We start from the raw sequence: 16,806 nt of genomic DNA, 5'->3' as shown, positions 1-16,806 counted from the left end.
GCTCTGTCCTGGAGAGACTGTATTTTCTCCATATCTCTGACACCAACTATCCCACTACTTCACACCAGGCTTGGTTGCCCCAATCCCTCTAATCAAGGGTTCCTCCTCCGTGCCTCTCAACCCAGAGCTTCCTCTGCCCTTGATTGAGGAGGATGTTGCTTTCACCTCTAAAGAACTCCAATGTCATCCTTCTCACCCGCTGATATCTGTCCAGATGTGTGTTACTTAAATAAGGAGGCCTCCTTCTATAAAGAATTAGTACCATAATGGAATTTATAATAATGTCAATTCTGACTGTTTTCCTCTTATTCTTACTTCTCCTGCAGGCTTTCAACGTGGACAGTGCCCAGCACCGGCTGACCCTGAACCGAGTGCGATTGCTGGAGGTAAAGCTGGCTGTGTCCTGTCTTGGGCTCCTTTCAGGCCCCATTTTCGCTTGTTATCCTTTCAGTCAGTAATGTTTTATAGTTCTGCAAGCACTACAATGTTTTCAAAAACACTACATTGTTTTCAAAAACACATCTTACTATATGCTCTGAGCCCCCAGACCCTAACACATGGGGCCCTTGCGCATCATCATTTTGTTTAGTGTGTCATTATGAGAAGCGGTTAAGTTGATAGTTCCTGACACTCCTTGTGCTTGAGACCAAAAATGTACAAAGGCCGCGGGCAGCCCCCTAGATTAAGACTTCATCATTAGCCATGAACACAGGCGTTTTGCACGGCCAGACGTTGTTCAGATATGTAGATTAGATGAGCCTGGTATTGGATTGCTCTGTGCTATACGTAGGGTTTCTCTTTTGCGTTAAAACCAATTATAGCAATAAAACACGACTGAAAGTAATATTTGATTTTCAGTAGAAACTGGGAAACACCAAATTTCGCTGCACTGCTTTTACTCCAAGTACGTTTCTATGATTGATGCTTCCGCTATGATCCACTCAGCCAATGATTAGCCTTTAGACCATCCACAAGGTCCCTGGACCCATTGGACTCCCTGGACATCCTTCGACTCCCACTTGTGGCATAGCTTTCGTTATATATGGCTTCAGCTCACTGTTCTCTGCACGAGCCTGTTTAGTGGCCAGTAGTTTCACAGCAGAACAACGAGCAAGGGGTCAGTCTACGGCAAGAGGCACCAGCATGATATTATACTCCTTCACAGACAGAGAATGGGAGGGAGCTTTGCCTTCTGAAAGGTCGGAAATGTAAATGTAAATTGATACTTGTATAGCGCACTACTCCCCGCAAGGGTCTCAAGGCGCTTGTACGAATACCGCTGTGGAACCCATCCTGGCTTTCCCTGTGAGGTGTCCACTCCTGGGCACCCCCAAGGTGGAGGCCAGGCATCCTTAGCGTTGTGGGGGCCGTTGTGGAGATTAAGCAAGCTATTGCCCAGAGTTGCAGAGTGGGACTCCATGATTGGAATAGGCACCGAGGCGAGAATTATCAGGTCCGTGGAATTTTGAGCCCAAGACCCGCTGCGGCGGGGAATTGAACCCTGGTCCCGGGCTAGACCTCTGCATCAGGGTCTGCCGCTCTAACCATTGAGCCACACTTCTGAAATGAAAGTCCTCCGATGAGTGGTTGAAGGTTTTGTATTGACGTACAGCAGAAGACAGGTCTGCTACTACCTACCGGCATGTATTCCACAAACTGCCACAGTCAGGACCCCCATGTGGAACATAAGCCAAGTTGTTCTAAATTCCATAGAACACAACCCAACATACAGGGATCACGATTGTGGCAACAGAGATCTCTGTACAAACAACGCCTCGTAAATCCCATAAAGCACTCTACAAAACTCTCTTGTTCTTATTTGTGCAGAGTGATTGTAAGAAAATCTGGTCTATTAGTGCTGCTATGCATCTTACAAAAGGACAAAAACCATATCATGAACATATTCCGCAATTACGCAGAGTTCCAGAAGGGGTCCATGTGCTAGTTTTGCCGAAACTGCACCGCCAATGCCAAGTGTGGATACGTTAACTCAGAAAATCTGCAAGATGGTATGCGAACTGCAGACCGTGCAGCTGAGATATATGAAGAGGCAGCTACTGCTCTGTGTTTCATGTAATGGGCTGCTGGTAGCACTGTTTGAGCAACCACAGGGATATGGCCTGTACTGAGCCTGCATACCGAAGTAGAATGTTTTTATGATCAGCATCACCTAGTTAAACTTTCATTCCTGTTGCCACCTTGTCAAAATAAAGCTTATTACTTATGGTGCTGAAACCAGGCCTGATACTTGGCATAATTATCTGTACAAATCACAGTGACCATGTTTAAAGAAAACATATTGAGCTGTGCTTGTTCCTTCCCTGAAGGCAGAAAATTAATTCGAACAGTGAGCGCTGCACAGAAGCAAAGGTAAAGTGTCTTTGGCAATTCGCCCACATATGTGGCTGGAGCACAGTTCCCACACTTCTTTCAGATAAACCAATGCACACATGCTTGTTAAAAAAGCAGTGCTGAACAGTCCTCCCACTGACTTTCAAATAAACAAATTCCCATTGGCATAACTCAAAGTAAACTTAATTGGTAGTGTGAACTGCACAGGCAAATGACGGAAGGCTATGAAATGTATTTACTACCCCAGCCTCGTCTTTGTTCAGCAGCAGAGTATAGCTGCAATTATCCTGTAGCTAATAGTAATAATATTATTTATTTGAGACTTCTCCTCTTTGAGCAGGTATAGGCCCAGATCAGATACTAGTATCATTTGTATCAGCCTAGTCCCTTCTTGGTATCTGGAGACAATGTATAGGCCGGCATGACTCTGGCTTACAATAAAAGATCACTGAGCACCCCCACAATATGTATTCCATGTCCTAACTAGAAAAATCTTCATTCATGTACCCTTTACCATTTGTGTGAAGGCTAGAGCAGCGAAGAAGGTGTGTTGAATGTCCACCATTAACCTACTTGCAAATTCAATGAAATTACAGCGATAAGGTATTTAGGAACAGGAAAGGAGGAAGAAAGATTTGATAATAGAATGAATGAGGCAAAGATGGAAATAAAAGTCAAATTACACAACAAAAAAAACACCATCCCCGTGGTTTTTGACAGAGCAAAGTATAAACACTGCTGACCACTGAGGTTTAAATTTTTTAGAACACTGGAAAACACAGAACCCGCTCATCACCAGAAATACAACAAATAGGATCATGTATATGTTTACATATCCTCTTTGTGGGTTACATTACAATGAAAAAAACATTTATCAATTATCTCTTGTATCCACTTTCAGTACCACTACCTGTCTCTCACTTCAATATATGTTCTCATGTGCAGTGCATCCAAGACATGACAGTGATTTGTTTTTTCTCATCACTTGCTTTCCCCCGTAGCCCCCCATACTTTGCTTAAAAGTTATGGTGAAGGAAGCCAAAGGAATTCTGGGAAAAGATGCTAGCGGTAAGTAGTCTAAAGCGTTAGTCCTCCATATTGCATACCCTGTTTCCCCTTGGACTGCAACAGTCCTTTTTATGAATGTGATCTGATTTTTTACTTTTGTTACTCAGGTTACAGTGATCCCTACTGCTTGCTGGGAATTGACTGCAAGGCAGAGAGCCAGGAGAACTCCTCCAACAAGAAAAAGCCAAAAGGCGTGGTGAGAAACACCATCCCAGAAGAGCAGACTCATCGCACCCATGTCAGAACACAGACCCTCAACCCTGTCTGGAATGAAACATTCTTTGTGTATGTGAGCAGTGATTGTCCCCAAGTATCTTACCTCTCCTATTCCAGCTTCGCAAAAGATTGTAACATTCTCACAGCCCTCAGCTAGATTTGTTCATATCAGTTACTTGCACCCATCCCTCCATTTCCATTATGCTGTTACGCCATTTCCTTCCTTCCCAGTTGTGTTCAAGCTTGTTTCCAGTCCTCTGAATTGACAATATACGTCATAGTCTTATTGGTCATTTGTATCCATGTCTTTCAGGGAGTTTGATGACATTGCCAATGCACGGTTCCAGATGGACATGTGGTGAGTACAGCCTGCCTAAGGTGCCTCCCTCCTTTATTGAGGCCAGCCCAAAACAGATTCCCATAAAACCTCTTTGTTCAGAGAGGACTGGTGTGTGCCATTGAACATTGAACATTGCTCCTGAGCATGAGAAGACCTTTTCCTCAAAAGATGGAAAATTATTGGCTTCGCCTAATTGGCGGATTCCTTGACACTCACCCAAGCCTGTATTCCTGGGTGAATGAATCCTGTAATCCTTTAACAGTTATTATTAGCAATGTATCTCAGTTCTGTCTTCGTTTTATCTCCCACAGCATTGTGAGAAATCTCAAGTAGTTTTCACATAAAGTGCTGAAAAGTCTTTGACAGCATGTACTTGGCATCACAAAGCACTGTGAGCCATTAAGCTTAGGAAAGCTAAGTTGACAAAACATTTAATTTTGAACTCAGTGGGCTCAAGAATACATACTCTCACTTCTCACTGTTTCATAATACATACATACATACTAAATGACTTAATTGTGAAACAAAATTAAACCGTATATATGCTCTTCTCCATGTAAAGTCTAAGAACTGAAGGCCATCTGGAATATAAAATGTTTCTTGGATATGAATTTCCCTAAACTAAATGAAAAAACAAGGGGTGTTTGGCAAAACAGGATCAAGTTGGTTTAACTAAACCCTGCCGCTAGGAGAGCCTGGACATAATGCACCTGCTCAAAATCTCTCGGTGTACAACATTTTGGCCGCTGTTATATACAGTTCATGAGGTACAATAAAACAATTTTCTACAATACAAAATGCATCTCAGTTGTAAATCAACTAGCGAGCGTCATCTGATAGGGACACAGGTGGCTGACGACCTTTGGGAGAGCTAATGGGGGCCAGTGTGTATGTGTCCTGATGTCCGGCATGAGGAGCACGTGAGAACTACGTGTGGTGTGCATGTTGTGTCCTGATCTGCTGAGCATACCAATCTACATGTGGTATCTGGCTTTGTGGGATGTCTGGGGAACATGAGCATTTGGCCAAACAGATTTTATTGGGGCCTATTATCTTGGACTTGCTTGTGGTGCAACTATTTATCTGTGGAAACAAACAAGGTTTGCCTTGGGTGCTTCTTTGTTCTTGGTTTATGCAGGACCCCACCTGTGACCTGTTACTCAATAGGCGTGGGCATGGGGATAATTCATGGTATACTTGAAGTATTAATTCTCCCGTATTGGGGTGTCTTTCATAGATTCACATGCCTGAATCATTCCACGTCGTCGGAGTGGGAGTCCCACGCTACATAAAAAAGCAATAATTTGCATATAAGAAACAGAAACCCTTGGCAATAACCAACCAAGAAGTAAAGTAGCCCTAAGCTACAGTGTAAAAAACTTCCACACTCATGACTATCCTAGTCATTTTGTATAGACCAAACTGCAGCAAATCGGGCGTCAGCACCCACCAGAATGTTCTCCCCAGAGCCTCAGGCTCTCAGATTTTCTACCGCACGTCGTGTGAAGGGAGTCTCCCTGAGCTCTGCTCAGTACTTCTCAACCTGACTGGTTTTTACCTATTTTTGGAATGTCTTCTTCAAAATCTCTCTTCAGACTATGTGAGTCTTGTGGGAAGCGTAGGCTTTTTAAAGAAGATCCCCACAAAAAATGCATTTATTGCCTGTATCCAGACCATGAGGTAAAGGATTGTGAGATCTGCAGAACCTTTCCTCAGAAGACTCTCAGACAGGGAAGGTCGTCTTCTACTATGGTTACAGAAGATCAAGGACCCGGATAATCTTTTATCTGAGGTAGGAAGTTTGGCTTCGGGGTCTTCTATTTCTTCCAGAAAAAGGAAGATTGAGGAAGAGGTGTCTTCTCCTGGGGCTAATGTGTTGAGAAAAGCTCAGGATTCAAGCTTGCCTTCCTCCTATACCGCAAAAAAGGAATCTCCACCTTCAAAATCTGTACTTAATACGCCCCCGAGAAAGTCTGCTAAGTCTTTACCAACTAAAAGACTGTCACAGAAAAGTTTGCCTCAGAAAAAGACCTCGTCGACGACTGCATCGACGGCTTCGCTTCGCCTTCGACGAATACCGTCTACGACGTTTCCTCCACGTCGACGGTTACTTTCTCATCGCCAAGACCTAAGATGGTAATGTCGTCGGCTTCCTCACCGTCGACGATGGTCTTAGTTTCAGTTAGACCTATCTTGTTGACGAAGATACAGCAATCAAGCGTCGACGCTCCGTCGTCGAAGACTAAAAGGATGTAGTCGACGAGCGCATCGTCGACGAAGCTTAGCCCGTCAACGAAAGTCATCCCGTCGACGGAAATCACCTTGCCGTCGACGACCTCACCGTCGACGAGAACTCCATCGTCGTCCACGGCTACGTCATCGACGAGAATTCCACCGTCGTCGACAGCTGCATCGTCGACAAATTCCACTGTCGTCCACGGCTACGTCGTCGACTAAGACTACATCATCGTCCAAAACTTCGTTGACGAAGATTGCCTCGTCGTCGAAAACATCGTCGACATTGTTAGCCCCGTCGACGAAGATCATTGTTTCATCATCGGCCACAGTTCATACAATATCCCCGTCGATGATACAGTTGACGGTTTGTCCGTCGACACCTCTCCTTTCTTCATGCACAGATTTGAAAGTTTGGTCTGCTGCTCCGTCTGCTGCCTCCTTTATCCCTCCGTCTACGGGGGTTTCCTTATTGCAAAGAAGAGGCTCTTCTCTAACGGCTCTATCACCGTTGAAATTGCCTGAGCAGCTTCTAGATTCAGAAGAAGAGGAGGATGGACAATCTGACGAGGATGACAGATTTCGGGTGGCCAAAAGTCCTTCAGAACTGCTGATAAAGTTTCAGGAGGACGATCAGGATGAAGAACAGCTTCTTGAGTCTATAGATCCAACCCCTCCTGCGGTGCCAACAGCACAGATGCCTTTGGATCTCCTTCACCATCTGCAATATATGTTGAACGACTATTACCGCCGGTTCCCTCCATCTGAATCGGCAGGAGTCGCTTCCTGCAACACCAATGCCTCAAACACCAGCTTCAACCTTAAGAATCCCAAGACAATCTTCTACAACACCAGCACCTGACGTACGTTCCAGAATTCCGCCTTCTCCGGCACAATCTCACCATACACAGGGAGATATAACCACTGATGATGACAGAGAGGAAGGAGAGATGGATGATACATCTGTACTGTCGGAGTCGGACGATTACCAGACGCAAACCTCATCACCTACTGCTCCTCATACTGCGCACTCTGCCTGTGGAAATTGGGGGATTCCATCTCGTAATGGAAAGAGCAACAGATTGCTATGGAAACTAAACAGGACGATTGCTTTTTGTATGACTTTAAAGATCAGCCACAAAGACAAGTAAAAACAATCCCAATTATAGATTTTATTTGGAATGAGGGCCTTAAAATCATGTCGACTCCAAATTCTTTACTCGCAGTCTTACCTCGTGTAGACAAAAAGTATAAAGCGCCTCTCACATCACCTGCATGCCTTATAGGATAAGCTAAGACAGAGTCGGTTGTCACTCAACCAGCCCAGAAACGAGCCAGAAACCCGTCCTCACAAGTGACCGCTCCACCTGACAGGGAGGGCAGACGTCTGGACTCCATTGGCAAAAAGGTGTCGACGATAGCTGCAACTACAATACGTGCAGCAAACTCCCTACAATACCAGGGAGATATGATAGACAGATGTGGTCGGATAATTCACCATATCTGGAAAAGCTTCCGGAACCAGAAAGATCAGAAGCTAGGAAGGTATTACATGAAGGAGAGTGCGTTTCTGCAAGGATGATTGATGCAGCCGTAGATGTGGCATCTACAGGCTTCCGACAATCGGCAGGTGCAGCAGTACTGAGGAGGCAGGGTTGGCTGAAGTCAACATCCTTTCGCCAGGAGGTCCAGGCAAAAATAATAGATGTGCCTTACGATGGAGAATTTCTCTTTGGCCAGCACATTGATGAGGCCTTGCAGGCCATAACGAAAGATACTGAAACCGCAAGGTCGCTGGGAAACCTGCAGTTTCACAAATCGTCCTTTCGGGGTGCCAAAGGACGTGGGTCCTATTCTAATAGAGGGGGTTACTCCCAACAATGCTCGTATCAATCTTCACAGGGTACCCAGCGATACCAGCCGTATAAGCAACAAGCATACGGACAGCGAGGCAACATCTTTTCGCAAGAAAAAAGAAAGTCCTCTTATCGGGGACGGGATTCTTCCAAAAGACAATGAGACCTGCCACCACCTCTGCCCATACCAAGGTCAAAAGTTGGAGGAAGAATATCCCATTACTTCTCAAATTGGTCCAAAATTACTACAGACAAATGGGTCCTGGATGTAGTGGCCAGAGGACACGCCTTAGAATTTGTCAAAACCCCTCCAAATTCACCTCCAAAAGGTCCACCACCGGCTCACCTCAAGGAGCTGTTCTCCCAAATAAATATAATGATTCGGAAAGGTGCAATCGAAAAGGTTCCTCAATTGCAGAAAGTAAGAGGTTTCTATTCGAGGTTCTTCCTCATACGAAAAAAGTCAGGGGAATTGCGCCCTATCCTCGACCTGCGTGCCCTCAACAAATACCTCAAAAAACTGTCCTTCCAGATGTTAACACTTCAAGAAATCCTCCATCTTCTTTCCAAGGGCGATCACATGGCCACCCTCGACCTTCAGAATGCTTACTTTCACGTACCCATCCTCCCCAGGCACAGGAAATTCTTAAGGTTTAGAGTGGCTGGCAGGGATTTTCAATTCAAGTTTCTCCCATTTGGGCTTAGTTCAGCACCCTGAGTGTTCACAAAGATATTAGCTCCAGTGGCGGCACATCTTCGCTTGGAAGGCATTCACATTTTCCCGCACTTAGACGATTTCCTTATCAAGGCCAATTCTTTCGGAGCAGCAAGAGTACATGTTCAAAGATGCCTGTCGCTTTTCCAATCTCTGGCACTCTCAATCAATTTCAAGAAATCCCATCTTGTTCCATCACAGAGGGTATTGTTTCTGGGAGCCACATTAGACACTCGGCTCACTCAAGCCTTTGTCTCAAAAGAAAGACCACTCAAGATTTGCAACATGAAAGTCCAATTGGTCGCACACTGCTTGTCCTATCAGCGTGTTGCCCCAAAGCATTGTGGTCCATGAAGTAAGCATCAGCGGGTGCGCCTCTGCCAGGGTCTTGAGCAAAAAATCACTGTCGCATTGGCCATCCCTGGACACGTGTTTCGAGGTTGTTACCTCTCGTCAGCAGGCAATAGGCATATATGTAGGGGTGCTGCGTAGGCTGCCAAAAAATATCCTCAGGTCCGGTATCACTCGTGGCACGCAGGTGCGTATCCCGGGCTCGTCAGCCCCACCAGCTCAAGGGAGCTTGAATATAAAAGAAAGTCCAATTGGTCGCACACTGCTTGCCCTATCAGCGTGTTGCCCCAAAGCATTGTGGTCCATGAAGTAAGCATCAGCGGGAGAAACAAGATTTGCAACATGGCCCTCAGTTTGCGGCAAAAAGAGTACGTTTCAGTACGAATGTTCAAGTCAATGGGTGCAGGGCTCGGGGTCGTTCGACGACAGGATCACCATAACTTACCGCATGAGAGAAGCTTTTCTTTGGTGGGTTCAAAAGAAAAACCTACAAGTAGGGCGTTCATTCCTGGCGGAAGTTCCAAGGTATACCATCACCACGGATGCTTCCCTGGAAGGATGGGGGGCACACCTACAGGGAATGACTGTCAATGGAAAATGGAATACGCATCAAAAGAAATGGCACATAAATCTGCTAGAGTTGAGAGCAATTTTTCTGGCCTTGAAGTCCTTTTGAACAGTAATACAAGGATCCACAGTTCTAATCAAGACAGACAATACAACAAGTATGCATTACTTAAACAAAAAAAGGGGGCACAAAATCGGCCTGTCTTTCTCAGCAGGCCCAGGAGATTTGGAGTTGGGCTCTAGATCACAGGATAAATCTATTGGCAGTGCACATTCCAGGAATGTCCATGTGTTAGAGGACTCTCTCAGCAGAACTACAGCGTCCAATCACGAATGGGAAATCCGTCAACTGACTCTGGACAGAGTCTTTCGAGAGTGGGGTCATCCCGACCTGGACTTGTTTGCAACGAATCAGAACCGCAAATGCCTACACTTTGCAAGCTGGATTCCCCACAAAGACTCTTGCTGCGATTCACTTTTGATGAACTGGTCTCAGATATATGCATAGCCTTTCCGCCAATTCCTTTGGTTCCCAGGGTCATTCGGAAAATGAAACAGCAACCATGTCGCCTCATCCTCATTGTGCCCAGGTGGCCTCGCCTATATTGGTTCACCGAGCTTCTACTTCTCTCGTAGTGCAATCCCATACAACTTCAACCAATCCTGAATCTTCTGACAAGACAGAGGGGTCAAATTTGTCATCCGGACCCAGCGTCCTTGAAATTAGCAGCTTGGCTCCTCTACACGTTGAGTTCGCCCATTTAGATATCCCAGAGGATTGTCAAGAAGTTTTAGCCAATGCTAGAGCGCCTGCTACTATTAAGACATACAAACTTAAATGGAAAAGGGTTTGTGCCTGGTGTCTCACAGCCAATTTACATCTGCTCCATGCTAAACCAGAGCAGATCTTACCGTTCTTTCTTCAATTGGCTAAATCTGGCTTGTCTCATGCCACACCGAAGGTGTTTTTGGCGGCCATTTCCAGGTTCCGTCAAGATGGCTCTAATTCCCCGTACTCCACAAAAATAATTCAACAGTTCTTCAAAGGTCTATTCCAAATGTTCCCTCCTGTCCGGCGTCCACGTCTTTCCTGGTACTTGAATGTGGTGCTCTCCCAACTCATGCGCCACCCCTTTGAACCTATTCATAAGGTGGATCTCAAATTTCTTTCCTGGAAGGTTTCTCTTCTTCTAGCACTGACATCGGCACGTAGAGTCAGTGACATTCAAGCATTTACCATCAAGTCTCCGTTATTGCAATTCACTTCAAATTCAGTGGTGCTTCGTACCAATCCAAGCTACATGCCTAAAGTTCCATCCGACTTTCATCTTAACGAGCCAGTAATTTTAAAAACATTCTTTCTTAATCCGCAAACGGTAGCGGAGAAGGCCTTGCATTCCCTTGACATCAGAAGATGTCTCAAATTCTAGCTTCAACGAACTGCTACCTTGCGTGTCTCAAATTCTATCTTCAATGAACTGCTATCTTGCATAAGACAGACCAGTTATTTGTAGCATATGGAAGGATACGTCGAGGATACGCTGTATCTAAACAGACCATAGCCTGCTTGGTGTCCTCAGCAATCAGTCTATGTCATCAGCAAGCAGGAAGGCCATTGCAATCATTGCCAAGAGCGCATTCTACGAGAGCGGTCTCATCCTCAACAGCCCTTTTTGCTGGAGTGCCTCCATCACAACTGCAGAGCGGCAACTTGGTCCAGCAAGCATACCTTCACCAAGCACTACTGCTTTGATGCTGCCAGCGATGCAGATACTTCAGTGGAACGAGAAGTGCTTCGCAATCTTTTTAAATAAGGTGAGCCTCTGTTCTCCCTCCTCCTCTATGCTCTTTTAGACGCTTATTTTACATGTGATTCTTGTTTGCAAAGCATGCGTATGCACAATGATACAAGGAGCGTCTATGAGCAGGATGGTGTGTACTGCTATCTACTCTGATTCAGGCATGTGGATCTATGAAAGAGACCCCAATACTGGAGAGGAACAATAGTTACTTACCTGTAATCTGTGGTTCTCCAGTATTGGTGTCTTTCATAGATTCACATGCACCCGCCCACCTCCCCTCAGAGGCTCCTCAGGCGATAGCGTTGGTTTCACTCCTTTGCGAAAAAATCTGAGAGCCTGAGCCTCTGGGGAGAACATTCTGGTGGGTGCTGACGCCTGATTGGCTGCAGTTTGGTCTATACTAAATGACTAGGATAGTCATGAGTGTGGAAGTTTTTTACACTGTAGCTTAGGGCTACTTTACTTCCTGGTTGGTTATTGCCAAGGGTTTTTGTTTCTTATATCCAAATTATTGCTTTTTTATGTACCGTGGGACTCCCACTCCGACGACGGGGAATAATTCAGGCACGTGAATCTATGAAAGACACCAATACTGGAGAGCCACAGATTACAGGTAAGTAACTATTGTTCTTCAGCTTCATATGCTTTTTTACCATCTCTGCCTGGGGAACATATGTTTTTAGTGAACTCTCTGAAGGGTTGTTTAAGCCTCCGTGTCTGTTGTACAGCTTTTTCCTGCAACTGAGCCCAGACACCCATTGGAGGAGTTTGAGACTAACCTGCTTGCAAGAATAACAATTTCTTGGTAGGAGCAACTGTCAAATTTCATCCGAACTATTGTGGTTTCTAGATACAATAAACTAAAACCTTCCACAGTCAGAAATAAAGTTTCACTCTGGCCATCAGTGTCAAAATGGTATTTGTGATCCAGGAAATGTGGGTTTGGTGTACATAAAAGTATGCTTTTGTTGTGCAATTACATTCACATTTTTTGTCAATCAAGGGTGAGTAACTGTCTGTAAGTGTGAAAAGAATACTCCTCAGTTTTTGAATGCATGGATAAGTTCTTAAAGTTCTTTTCACTGAACACATTCAATACTCTAGCAAGCCCCCTCTGCAAATTAACAAATTAGGAAATGATTTATGATGGTTGCCATTTTTTTCTTTAAATGTACTTGGGGCAATATGTTAACAAAACCCAGTATCCTTTCCGAGACAACTTTATATCCCGTTTTTGTCCTTGCACTAGTCTTTGGTTTAAACTCCGTTAGAAGTTTGTCATGCAGTCATGTTTGGTTGTTATAATGTTGTACTTGAAGAGAGGGAGGGTGTGTGGCTTGTGTGTGGGTTCTACAATATGTTATCTCTTTTTCCAGCACGCTAATAATTATCTAAGTGTCTGTGATAGACTCTGAAAACAATGCAGCCTTTTGATCAGTGTTTCAAAAACTGATTGTTGGGGCAGCTTCTTTATTACCCTCAACCTCTAAGCTTCCCCTGTAAAAGGTGACACTTGCTTCCTGAAATATGGGGCTGGAATTGCACACTTGTTCAGGGCTGCTTTTGGTTTCCAGGCCGGCCCTTGATCTGCTGGGAACGTAGCTATGCCTCAGAGATTAAAGAATGGGGGTGCTTGGGAGTATTTGACTTCCAACAAGGCTGAACTGAATGGCCTCGTAAATCCTCATGTTTGGCCAGATTTATCTACCCTGTCCTGGAAAGTGAGAGTTTTCAGTAATTTAGCTAAATCTAGAAATGCTGTGAATCCACAGCAGGTACACTTGGCATGTTCTAAAAAGGCCCACCTACTCTGAGAACTTAGAACATAGTAATGGCCAAGTTTGGTCTGCTGTTGATATTTCACTTCCCATTCAGCTAAAGCAAGGTAAGTGGTTTTTCTGGTCCATAATGAGGTAGAATTTAGAGAACACTGTTCGAGAATTGACTGGGCAGGATTCCATCTTCAGCATTTATACTCCAAATATCAATACCACTCCTTTTTATGAAGATGTTTCTGCCAAATTCTAAGTGATGAATAGCAGAAACATGAAAACTGATATATACCTGGAGCATGACTGTTCTTATATTGACACCCCGGAGCTCTTTGTAAGTCAGCTAAATCGGTCCATTAAGTTAATGCTCTTTTGGGATCTGGTGGAGATTTGGTTTCTGCTGCTCAGAGGAGATTTATTATTGTTTAGTCCAGGAGACCTCCTTTCAAATTAGCCAGATTTTATCATTACAACAAGACAGTCAAACTGAGTAGATGAGGTATCACACTAGTTCCCTGTATTTGCATCACTTTTCCTGTGCTATCTAAGTGCTTAACACTGGAGCTCTGCCCCACACAAAATTGTTAGGACACCCTGGTGTTCTGTGAGAGAAGCACTGGTTCAGAGTCCACTGTAATGAGCCTAAACTGTAGCCACAATAATGGGACCATATATGGTGCTTGTTAAAGGGTTGTCCAAAAGACACATGACAGTTGCCCTCCAGACTCGGAGAAGAGAGCTTGTTTTGATAATATTGCAAACAAGGTAAGGAATTGGGTTCAAGGTACAAATTAGCTAAAATGTGGTAAATCCTCACTTTAATTAGGGAGTAGTTAGCAAAGCAACAGTCAAAAGGGAGGCTCAGTTCTTTTGCCATTCAATTTGAGTCTGCGAATATACCAGGTAGACACAGTGACTCTGTTTACTAAGGAGGTGGAAATTCCCAACAGTAGCAAGTGTTCATATAGTAAAGTTATCAATTATTGTTTTACTGCAACCTTTATTCTTCTTTTCTGCTAGCTCTTGCTTCTGATTTCATAAAGGGGAGTTCTTAACTATAACACTGACAGATAGAGAGATCACTAAAGAGTTTTTGGTTAAAGGTTGCAGGTTCAGAGTCCTTAGAGCTATATTGTATATTGAGTATTACAACCTATTGGTGCCGCAATTGCTGTAGGCATTTGAAGAGTAGTTGGTTCTAGGTAGGCTCCCATCTACTACTAGAGATGCACCCATCGCCATCCTCATGCAGCCCATCGATTTAGACTTCACGATATTTGCTAAAGTCAATACCTCTCAACTTCTGCCATTTGATGTCTCTTCTGATTCTACCTGACTAGACTGAGTTTGTCCCTGTTCAGTCAGTGGCATTCAACCTTACTTGTGAACTTGAATCCACTCTCCCAATGGCAGCATTGACATTGGAGGCATAAAAAAAATCCCCATTCTTATAGCACATTTATTTCAAATGTTTCAAAAGACTGGAGTATTAAACTAATCCCTCTCTCTCGTGAAATCCCCATCCTCCACTAGCTAAAATATTCTCTAAGGGATTAATTTTGGTCCCAGGTCATCTACAAAGAGGAACATGTCAAGTGTTTCCCCTCTTTTTAGGTCTTCCCTGAGACAGAGCATGTGCTTTTGGCTTGCAAGACATTTTGTTTACTTACTGTGGTCTAAGAGCCTGCCCATTGCTTACTATTGGTTGGCTTCATTTTCACTAACATTTCCTTGCGTGTCTTTGCTCAGTGCATGCCAGCTTTACTTCCTCTTTGGGTGTTTGTCATTCCAGTGGGGCATCGCCAAAGTACTGCTTCTTTGCCCAGTGTGTGTCCACTCCACTGGTGCCTCTTTTGCAGGTACTTTTTTGTTTTATGCTCAACCACCCCAACCGCGTTGTTATTGCTTGCCCCGTTGTTGCTTACCCCATCGCTCCTGCCTCTGCGATGCTGCTTGCTCCACCCCTCATGCCTCCCTGCCACTTTGTTCCTTGTCCCGTCCCTTCCACAACCATCCTGCTTTATTGCTTGCCCCGTCCCTTCTGCTTTGCTTCTTGCCCTGGTCCCTCCAGCCCCCCACCCCTTTGTTGCTTATTTTATTTATTTATTTATTTATTTTAAAGGTTTTATATAGCGCTGGCTAGACCCGGAGATATCCGAACGCCTTACATGAGCAACAGATCATAGTTACAGGTTACATCATTACAAAGGTTACACAGTTATTACAGCATGGCAACATAGTTACTTGTAAGGTCGAGATAAATAATAAGCACAAATACGTAAGGGGAAAAGCAGGCAGGGGGAAAGATTCAGGGGAGTGGGATGGAGCTGGGGAAGTAGACCGGTAATGAAGGTGGGAAAGAGGAGGGGAGGGTGAAGGACACCGCATGGAAAGAGGAGGGGAAGGGCGACGGGGACACAAACCGGTAGACGAGTCAAAGCAACGTCCAAAGTCCAGTAAGCTGTGATCCCAGGGGAAGTGGTATCACTTCCCTATCTCAGTTGCGGTAGGCTCCCTTTACGCAGTGGACTCTCTCAGAGGGGTCTCTGAGACTCCAAGGCCTACATACTGGATCCTACCCCAAAAAAGGGAGAGGGAGTGCTTTGACAAGTGGTGCCATACCATACCTCTGCTGTGAGTGGCTCCCTTGGCGCAGTGGACTCTCTCAGGGGGTTCGCTGAGACTCCAGAGTATAAATATTGGATCTTTTCCCAACAAGGGGAGAAGGAGTGCTTAGTCAAAGGGCACAAAGGACAGGGGGCTAGGCAGACTAGCAAGCAAGATGAGAGATTCATGGGGGACGGGATAGGAGCTAGGAGCTATGGAGGAAGACAGAGAGAAAGAGTACTAAATGGGAACACATTTAATTAATGAGGTATTATATAGCACTGGCTAGACCCGAAGGAATCAGAGCGCCTTAGATGAGGAACAATAATGTTGCAATTTACAACAGCAAAATTTACATAAGTATCAAGAAATGCATTTAAGGGGGGGCGTGGCTAGGCGCCGGCTAAGATGGCCGCCTGATCCAATAGCTCTGTGCTACCGAGCCTTTTTTCCCCACTAAATCCGGCGTAAATCCTGCACTCAAGCGGCGGCGCTGAGTCGACTCGCGGAAGGCGCATCCAGCGGTCTGACTGCGGCCCTGTTGCTTCCCTCCATGGCTGAGCGGGACCCCCCGCCCTTGGAGACCGGGCGTCGACCCGGAGCGTGAATGCGGCGCGTGCGGCCTCCCACATTAGGAAAAGCCCTGGCTCTGGGGGCGAGTCGGGGCGTGGAGCACAATGGGCAGCGCGACGACTACGGTGCTGCACCGGTGGGGCAGCACAGCTCTCCCTTCATCGTCGGAGGCTGCCGGGGGGGTCCGGCGTGGAGACGAGCTGAGGCCCCTGGGAGGCGCGAACTGCGGCCTACACGGACCGGAAGGAGACCTCGCTGTCTGCCGGCAGCCGGGCCTAGAGATACAGCGGAGGACGGCGGCGGGGGGTGCAATAAAGGACATCTCACACCACCACCCGGAGGGCCCAATCAA

At 45.4% G+C, this 16,806-nt stretch overlaps 1 protein-coding gene across 4 annotated transcripts in view; it reads left to right on the top strand.

The window, feature by feature from the left end:
- UNC13D (unc-13 homolog D) overlaps window positions 1–16,806 on the top strand; it is an 880,699-nt gene that overhangs the window by 350,029 nt on the left and 513,864 nt on the right. For all 4 annotated transcript variants that reach the window (XM_078654550.1, XM_078654552.1, XM_078654549.1 and 1 more), the window contains exons 5-8: window positions 327–386; window positions 3,354–3,420; window positions 3,528–3,705; window positions 3,950–3,994. In XM_078654550.1, the coding sequence (XP_078510676.1) occupies window positions 327–386; window positions 3,354–3,420; window positions 3,528–3,705; window positions 3,950–3,994 (350 nt within the window). The remainder of the gene's footprint in view (window positions 1–326; window positions 387–3,353; window positions 3,421–3,527; window positions 3,706–3,949; window positions 3,995–16,806) is intronic.

Source organism: Lissotriton helveticus, chromosome 7 (genome assembly GCF_964261635.1).
Source record: "Lissotriton helveticus chromosome 7, aLisHel1.1, whole genome shotgun sequence".
NCBI lineage: Eukaryota > Metazoa > Chordata > Amphibia > Caudata > Salamandridae > Lissotriton > Lissotriton helveticus.
This window is presented reverse-complemented; position numbering and strand designations above follow the sequence as displayed.